This window comes from Berghia stephanieae, chromosome 2 (genome assembly GCF_034508935.2).
Source record: "Berghia stephanieae isolate SIO BIC M18660-M18661 chromosome 2, UCSD_Bste_1.3, whole genome shotgun sequence".
Taxonomy (NCBI): domain Eukaryota; kingdom Metazoa; phylum Mollusca; class Gastropoda; order Nudibranchia; family Aeolidiidae; genus Berghia; species Berghia stephanieae.
This window is the reverse complement of record NC_088361.1, coordinates 7252015-7262140: the sequence shown is the minus strand read 5'-3', so window position 1 is coordinate 7262140 and position 10126 is coordinate 7252015. Positions and strand designations below refer to the sequence as shown.

The following is a 10126-nucleotide window of genomic DNA, read 5'->3' as shown; positions in this document are numbered from 1 at the left end:
CTACCAACTCTGGATGGCATTTTCTAACCTCCCATGGTGGGCAAGAGGTCACTTGCTGTCTTCTTCTCTCCTTGGTCTGTTTTAAGAGTTGATTTCTGTCTTTGTCTTGGAAAAGAATAACTTGACTTGTCCTGCCCCTGGTCGGAGTCCTTGGCTGGGAGGGGAACTGTCAAATGTATAGTTATTATTTTAGCAGACTGTATTTTTTTTTGGTAAATCATCGCTCTGCTAATAATAATAATAATAATAATAATAATAATAATAATAATAATAATAATAATAATAATAATAATAATAATAATGATAATGATAATGATAATGATAATGATAATGATAATGATAATGATAATGATAATAATAATGAATAATAATAATAATAATAATAATAATAATAATAATAATAATAATAATAATAATAATAATAATGACTGGCATTTATATAGCGCTCACAGGTTCTAAGCGCTTTACACTGGTATAAAACAAAACATATTACAGTAAGACAAGTGTAGATGAAAAAGTGATACGAATTCAATTTAACAACAACAAAACATGATAACAGTATTAGCAACTTATGACGTAAAAAGATGAAACTTTAAGTGAGATTTGAAAGTTGTCAACGAATCGGAGCATCTCACATGTGGTGGGAGAGAGTTCTAAAAATGGGGCGCCGAAAATTGAAAGGATGGGTCACCTATTTAACGCAAGGTCTTAGGTTTGACAATGATTGATTGGTCATTGCTTGATCTCAAATTTCTATTGGGGACATAGATGTCCAGAAGGTGTTTAATATAGGAGGGATTGTTAGTGCTCAAGGATTTGTTGACAACAGTACAAATCTTAAAAGCAACTCATTTATCCACATGAAGCCAATGTAACTCACAGAGAATGTGGGCTGCCGACAATGAGTCTGGCTGCCTTATTTTGAGCAACTTGAAGTTTATATAGTTTGAGTTCAGCTAAATTCTCCCAAAAGGAGTTACAATAGTTCAACTTGGATAAAACAAGGGAATTAATCAAAAGTTCTACCATATGCTTTGGTATTAAATGGCGAATTTTGCCTATTTTTTCATTTCTATTTCATGCATGGTTTTGAAACGTCGAGATTGAAAGGAATGAGGAAGTGGTCCGAAAAGGGGAGGTAATCGACGATGGAGTTGAGTTTTTGTTATTGTTTTTTTTTTTTTTTTTAATTTTGAATTTTCCACAATTACCCAATCTAAAATATGACCAACAGAGTGGGCTGGCGTTGTTACGATCTGGCACATGTTGTTCTCTGACATGACTTACGCAATTTAGCGATGTCTGTGATGTTGTCGAAATGAAAATTAAAGTCGCGAGTATGACTGACTGGCCAGGACGAGTGCATTGCAGTTTTAACATCTCGTTGATTTCTTTCCTAACATCGGGTAATTTTATTTCATTTTTCTTGTTTGCTGGCGGTCGGTAGCTGCAGTTGATGTTGTATCTTTCATTCTGGGGGGGACAGTCTTAGATAACTGACCTCCATTCCTTTGCAGCGCATTAGAGGATTTCCACATGTGTAGATAATTTCGTTTTACAAAATACGCCAATGCTACCCCCTCGCTGATCTTTACTTGGATGCGATTTAAAATGGTTTGGATGTATAATAGTTTGTAAGAATTTGAGTGAATTCCTCTTAGTGGGATCCTTTACTCGTGTCTGCATGCGACTTTTAGGTAATCTCAAACTAACAACACTGATAGTGTGTTCTTGGAATCTAAATCTGTTCTCTATTTAAGCCATTCCCCTCTGTCTATCCATCCCCAAATACATAATTATATCTTCCCCTGTATTTAACTATCCATTTTCCCCTTACTGGCGCTGAAATGGCCTAATGTGTCGTAAGCGCCGCAAAACCATTAAAAGCAAAAACAATGCCCTACCAACTACAATTCTACGGGCACTGGAATGATCGAAAAGTGTCGTATGCGCAACCAACGTTGGTAAAAGTCTTCGAAACAAACGTATTGCATTATCTATCCTCCTATGACTATTGTGTCTTTTGTACACTTCCTTGTAATTTTGTGTTCTGGGATTAGACTATTTGGTTTTGCTCGAGCTCTGTCTTGTCTCATGTCGAACGAACACAGTCAAGTAGATAATCTCATCTTTTAAAGGAAAGATATGATATTTTGTCTTATGAATTATCTCCCCTTCTATTATATTAATTCGTATCGTATCGTATCGTACCATTTAAGAGCTAATAGATTCTAAAAACCTTTAAATGCGCTGTGTAACTTTTATGAATAGATAAAATTTATCAATTATTCTAGTATTCAATGTCAATTAGATAATTGGTAATATTGTGAATTAAATATCTAATAATAAATAAGTGTCATATTCAATATTCGTAGTATAATCATCTCTATTTACATTCATTCGGCATGTCCAACTTGTACATTCGAGTTTCAAATAATTGATATACAAAATACAAGATTATCCATTGTCATGTTACATAATTCGTCAAAATCAAATATCATGTTGGTAAGTTCTTTATCTCTTGGTAAACTCTTAATGTTAAATATTCATATTATTCTCATAATAACATCTTATATTCTGAAACTATTTGAGTATCTCCTTCTTGCTAAGTCTTGGTAAAACCAAAGTAGTCTCAAATTAAACACACGGATTGACGCCATTTGGAATCTGTTTCTGTATCTTGTTCAAACGTCTATTATTAGTACTATTAGCCTCTGTGCTTTACAAACGTTAAGGAATATCGAATGGCCAGGGAGTTTATATTTTAACCAACCAATTTTGTCGTTTTATCACTCAAGACTGTCTAAAATGTTTGTACAGCGGCTATAGAGTACCTCGATATTTAATGCTCTCGATGAGATGGCGGGAAGAGGGGGGAGGGGGGGGGAGTGTTGTTGTCAATTATTATTGTGATAACAGTGTTAATGCCATTTGTGGTAGTGGGAGCCAGTAAAGATCATTTTAACCACCATATTGATGATATATCTGACAATTAAATATGTCATAAATAATAAAACTGCTGTTTCCTTATACTGATCAATTCCAAGCCGTTTAAAGCCATAATATGTCAAAGTTAATACCTATCCGAGATAAGAATTTTAAGGAGATAGGAATGTTTTAAAAAGCTTTTAATCTAGATTTGAAAGTGAACACGCACATTTGAGTGACAGGTTGTATTTTAATTTTTCTAAAGGAGTGGAGGCTAAGGTGCAAATCAATAGATAAAGAAGAGCGACCTTCGTAATGACAATCAAGTGATCAGGTTCAACATCAATGTTCTCTGATTATCACTGTGTGAAGTGTGCCCTAATCTTTCGCTGAAGTAAGCCTGTCATCATCTGTACATCACGCCCACCCTTTTCTTATCGTGTTTTTATCCTATCAATATGCCACGAATATGGTGACGTATTACGCACAGTTTATAAACAACCATGGGTTGATGATTTGGACAATTTAAAAACCAACCAAGTTTTGAAAAAGGATAGATACAAATTGTTATGTTTTTCTGAAAATGTTCATGTTTCTAAGAATCGTGTTTATAATGTGAACCTATCTAGATGTGAACCATAATGTATTTCACCCTAAAACGTTGATGATTTGCGAAATCTATGATTCTTTAAAAATTCATTGCATATAAATAAATTGGAAAGGCAAGAATATAAATACTTAGCCGCATGTTGGAACACCCTAAGTAACATTAGTCTACTGTGAATTGGCAAAATTGTAAGGAAACTTATATAAGCTTTTCTCACTCATAGTGATTCGTTTAGGGCCCGTGCCGAAACAAATCGAATTTTACCCCGACCATGTGACTACAATCAGAGTTGGACTAAAAATATGTAACGTGACGGGTCATTTAACGTGCTTAAATATATGTTTTTCTCTTTCCTTTCATAACAAATAAATATTTATTACTTCTTGTCACTGTGATTTGTCATGCAGCTGAATTCAATGTCAGCTGTAAAATATTGGAATGTTACCAATCAACAAAATTAAGAATTTAATATTCTGATAATATGACAAAGGAAGACTTTGATCTAAATATTCATAATGGAATACGATATGTCTGCAGTGCCTTTGTGGGGATGTTCTGTAACAGTTAATAATAATAATAATAATAATAATGCTGAAAACTTATATAGCGCTATAACTCCGAGACACCAGACTCCAAGCTACACTAGCAACTTAACCGGAAACAGTTGCGATAATGAAACATGCACAAGATTTCATAACCAAACAAACATGTCACATAAACCTAAAGTTTTCTCTCCTATTGTGATCTACCAAACTTTGCGCAAACAACAAAATCAAATCCCAGAAATACCCAAACTACCTAGATTGAATAATTACCCAGAGCCTGCTTTTGATAACCGGTTCCCATCCGCCCAGACAGATTCACAAGTGAAAAATATAACTCAAGAAGAAATCTATAAATCTGCTCGTGAAAAATGCAAAATGCCAACATTCCCTGAAAAATGTGTCGATTCGTCATGTGATATTTCGGGGAAATCGGAACTATATAGTTATCAAGATGTCTTTAAATGGACAGATTACACAACTCATGAGCGCAACATTCAAGAATATCATCTAAATCAAACAGAAAAACATTCACATCTTTACCAAAACTGGTGTTATGAGTCCGCTTTCCACATTCCAGCTCGGAAAACTGGTTTTGTTAAGCATGAGCAAATATTAAACGATCATGAAGATGGTGGGTTCTCGCAAAATGTTTACAATATTAACTCTCAAAATATATTATCAAACAAATATCCTCCGGAGCCACAACTACTGAGTTTCCGAAATTCCGATGTGCTTCGTGTTCGTTATATGCTTTCATCACCAATGTCTTCTTCACCTCACTATCCTGTTCCAAATCTGGATTCAAACAACAACATTTTCAGCAAAATCAAAACTACTAGTAAAGTTTCAAAGAATAGCAAAAAGCAATCGTCCTTTTCTTATCACCAGCCTCCATTAAATGTTCATAATGAAGAACCTCAGGAAAGTTCCAGAAATACCGCAAGTAATCATCAAGGAAACGAGAGTAAAAATACGACACTATCAAAATCAGGTAAGGCTTGACTGTGTTGGGAATAGTCCGAATAGTTTTGACTAGATAACTGTCGTAACCTAGCAAACACGTATTTAAAAATGTGGCCAGAAGAGACGTCCTTCAAAAATCAATCGATTTGAATGACTTTATCTTGGCAAAAACTATCAAACTGGGGCTCAACAGTCTTTGACAGCGAAGATCGCCTGGGTCGTCATAAGAATGATGATGGTGGTGGTGGTGGTGGTGACGACGACGATGACGACGATGATGATGATGATTAAACAATAAGTTTTGATTTTAGTCACTCTTCAGTTTTGCTTTGTATGCCAGTCACACACACATATCAGTAAGATTACAGCGGGCGGTTTAAATAACTTTAATTTGAATTTAACTAATTGCAATATTATGGTCAAGCAACACTGAGTGTGTCCATCAATCGTTTGAATGGGAAAAGATTTTACCCCGCCCCCCCCCCTCTCTCTCTCTCTCTCTCTCTCTCTCTCTCTCTCTCTCTCTCTCATACATATACACACACATAAATATATGTAAATATATATAATATATATATACAGATTCTCAACTTTGTGTTTATACATTTTTATGCATGCCACGTCTGTAAACGAATTTCCATTTTTTGGATGAATAAAGTATATATTATTATTATTATTATTATTATTATTTTATTATTATTATTATTATTATTATTATTATTATTATTATTATTATTATTATTATTATTATTATTATTATTATTATTATATTGTTATCTATGTTATCTGTATATCTATCTCTCTACAAAAATTATTAAGTTTGCAGACGTTTCAGTTATTCAGGGTTTTATTTGTGACTTAGAGTCTGTTTAGTTTGAGGAGGTGGCAAGATTTGTAAACTGGTGTAGATAAATATAATTGATTTTCGACTAAACAAAAATCACATAGTGCGCCTAAGAATTGGGAATCAATTTGTAGAAATTGTTTATTCCTATAAATATCTATGATGTACCATTGACAACGAGCTGAACTGGCATTTGCATGTAAATAATATTTGTTCAATGCTTAGTTCTAGATTATTTTTTCCTTAGAAAACAAATTTCTTTTTACGTCCCAAAAGAAATCCTTAATATGTTCTATTTGTCAATAGTTGAAAGTGTTATAACATTTGGAATCATTTGCTGGGGTGGGTGCCATCACTGCTCGGGATATAGAAAGAATAGCTATTATAAGAAGAGTCGAAAGCATTGTTCAGTCCCCCCTGCATACACAAAATACCATCTTTGAAGAATATTCCTATAAAAAAGTTTTGAACATCTTGACAGATAAGCAACATCCTCTAATTTTAGAATATAAAACGTCACGTAGATCAAACAGGATGAAAAGTTTAAAATCCAGAAAAAGAACGTTTTCCTTTATATACTCTACCTCAAGGAGACTTTCTTGAAGTGGCATTAAGATGGAGATCAAGAACGGTGTCGATGGGTAAACAGCGGATGTGAATATATTATATGTAATTATAGAGAATAAAAGGTACGCAATTTGAGTGATGCGAGAGAGGAAGAGCGTTTGTTTATATATATATATATATATATATATATATATATATATATATATATATATATATATATATATATATTGTGTGTGTGTGTGTGTGTGTGTGTGTGTGAAGGAGTAAATGAAACACACACACAGAGAGAGAAAGAGAGAGAGAGTGTGTGTGTGTGTGTGTGTGTGTGTGTGAGAGAGAGAGAGAGAGAGAGAGAGAGAGAGAGAGAGAGAGAGAGAGAGAGAGAGAGAGAGAGAATTAGGGAGGTATGGGAGATTTGATTTTGTTAAAATGTGTATTTAGTTTTGTTAAGCTTTTTGTTGTTTTACTTCTATGTCATTGTATTTTTTTTTCTTGTTTGTTTGCTTAATAATTTCCAGAAAACGTTAGTCTATGCAACATCCAATGTAAATTCCCAGAAATGGATAGATAAAGTTCATCTTACCTTAACTTATCATCTTATCTACCTATCTATCTATCTATCTATCTATCTATCTATCTATCTATCTATCTATCTATCTATCTATCTATCTATCTATCTATCTATCTATCTACCTATCTATCTATCTATCTATCTATCTATCTATCTATCTATCTATCTACCTATCTATCTGTCTATCTATCTATCTATCTATCTATCTATCTATCTATCTATCTATCTATCTATTGATACCATATTGTTCAAATTCAATCTTTCTGGTAGGAAATCGGCCATACAAATGTTATTGTGGCAGGACTTTTGCCAGGAACGAGGAATTAACGAGACATCAACGTATTCATTCTGGTTACAAACCACATCGATGTCACATTTGCCATAAAACGTTTGGAAGGAAAGATCATCTCAATAAGGTAAAGAGAAGAAATAATAAATAAATATAATAAATAATCAAATATATATAAATTATAATGATAATCATAACATTTTATAAATAAAAATAAAGGAAAACGAAACAAACAAAAAATCAGTAACAGCAGCACACATATACACAACCAGAGATTTTTCCTTCCTATTTCGATGCACACAACACAACACACTCAAACACACACACACACACACACACACACGGATACAAACATGTGTCAAACGCTCTTTGTAAACGAATGGTATCAATTAATGTAGACGCTGATGATGCTATGAGTTTAGTTTTTAAAAACTCACAACATCCGCCGGCCGAATAAATCTTACTAACACACAAAACTATGTGTAATCTTTAAAGTTTATAGTCTGATAATTACAATTTAGTGAGAGCTACCAACGAGAGTATAATATCATTGGATCTACTCATAAAAATGGCTGGCTAAAAACAATAATAAACAGCTGAGTGGTGTCCATTTTGTTCCTTCTATAAAGCAACAATGACGTCCAAACTTTTTGGGTGATTAAAAATTAGAAAATGTTGATGGATGTTTGTGTCCTTGGATTGTTAAGATGATATAGCACATCACCCATTCTAATGCCACATACATCCATGTGTAACGATTCTTTTTAAATAATGCCATCATTTGGATCATCTTTGTTGTAATATTATTATACCAGTTCTCCATTTGTGACCAACCGTCTCAAAGCAGATTCACGTCGGGATGAACCGTAGCCATCGTTATGTTATAGCCTGACACTGAAATCCAAAAGGACTGGCAGTTTGACGTCATTGTTTAGTTTTTGCACCGCCTAGTGAGTTGTCGTTAGTAGAGCTCATTGAAACAAGTTATTTCATTGGTTGAACTATTGAATACAACTCACGATTTGTTTTCTTTTGTGGCAAAAGACTGGCATTTTGACGTCATTAGTTGGTCAGTGTCTGGCCATAACTTTACGAAGGCCACGGATGAACTAGATACTGGAAATTGAATTTAGAACAACACATATGAAACTTGGGGTTAATATAATATGTTCGTTATCGTGGAGAAATAATAACAATTTCTTCTATTCCAAAAATCAAAGTACGTATTTCTCATCATTTTAATTCAAAATCTAAATTCTCTTTTGGGGATCCGATATATCCCGGAATGCCACCGTTTTGAGACGGTAAGTCACATTTTATTATTCTTTTTTCCCTTTTAAAAATATGTTATAGTGAATGACGTAATCAGTCGGATGGTGAAAAGGTTTGAACTGAGATATTGCCAAGTTTAGTTAGAAGGTCAATTGTTATCAAAAATGAGTTCTTGTCATAAATGATTAAATCAACCCTTTTTGTACATCTTTGGGAAATATCAAAGCTTAATTTCACATCTAAATATTTTTTACAGCTAGTCAAGTTGAAAAAGTATGAAATTTGAGGAAAATTGCTGGATACGTTTCCCATATATCTGACCATAATTTCATGAAAAATCACCCGATTTACTTCAAATAAAGATTAAAATGCTCTTGGGAGTATCTATATTCTTTCAGAAAATGAAAAAAATGCAAATCCAAAAATTTTACCTTCCGACTGATTATGTCATGGACTGACACATAGTCGCATCAATAATTAAACCGACGTAGAACTTTGTTGTTTTTTTTAATTTCTCTATTTTTTCCCTTCAATTCTTTTTTTTTCCAGCATGTAAAGACACACCTACACTCATCTCAAAAGAAAATTTATCTTTGCGAAGTATCAAACTGTGGACAGAGTTACACCCGGTCCGACGCACTGGCCAGACACCAGATGAATTCACATGGAATCAAGGTCAAACCTTCCAAATGGAGACCCCTAAGCCAAGAACACAGTAATACTAAACCCGTAAAACCTTGTTAAAACTACAAAATGATTATAAATACATGATATTTTACCTCTAATTCTTGACTCAGGTATGGGCACCTGCGATATTTATAAATGGTGACGTTTCTCATTAAGAGATGAGTGAGTAGGAATATGCCAGAAGACAATAGATAATTTTAAAAAATTTCGCTGCGGTAATGGGGTTCAACCCCATTACCACCGCGAAATTATTTTTTTAAATTCTCTATTGTCGTCTGGCACTTTCCTCCTCACTCATCTCTTGTTGTTACCAATAGAAAGTGCCTGCTCCACTCACTTTTCTGACGTTTCTCATTGTAACAAACAAGATATGAAGTGAGTAGAAAAGTGCCAGAAGACAATAGAGAATAAAAAAAATTTTTTATTCTCTATTGTCTTCTGGCACTTTTCTACTCACTTCATATCTTGTTGTTACCAACATAAGTGCCTGCTCCACTCACTTTTCTGAATTAAAAAATTCACCCCATACACCGGAGCATACTCAATGTTTCAATCGTTTCTATGTTATATGTTTGTGATGAGAATATTGGCTATTAAGCTTAACTGCTGGTCAAAATTATTTCGCGATGGTGGTGAACGAATCGGCGATCTCAAGAAGTGGGTGAGAGAGGGATCTAGAAATGACTTTGGGTTTGAAACGAATATTTTTGTGTTCGTGGATAGCTCACACGGTAGAGCCACGCTCTCACCTGCCAGGCGGAGTTGTCGTACCAATAAGGTCGCAGGTTCAAACCCCACCACCGCCTCATTGTAACAAAGCAAGAACGGAGAGGACACCCTAATATTATTAGGA

General features: G+C 34.0%; 1 protein-coding gene across 1 annotated transcript; it reads left to right on the top strand.

Moving 5' to 3' along the window:
- The first annotated feature begins 2490 nt into the window (after nt 1-2490).
- LOC144964241 (uncharacterized) lies at nt 2491-9652 on the top strand. The gene is made up of 3 exons (XM_078898291.1): nt 2491-5071; nt 7296-7441; nt 9136-9652. The coding sequence occupies exons 1-3, from the start codon at nt 4051-4053 to the stop codon at nt 9328-9330; spliced, it is 1362 nt and encodes a 453-aa protein (XP_078754417.1). The 5' UTR covers nt 2491-4050; the 3' UTR covers nt 9331-9652.
- The last annotated feature ends 474 nt before the right edge of the window (nt 9653-10126 follow it).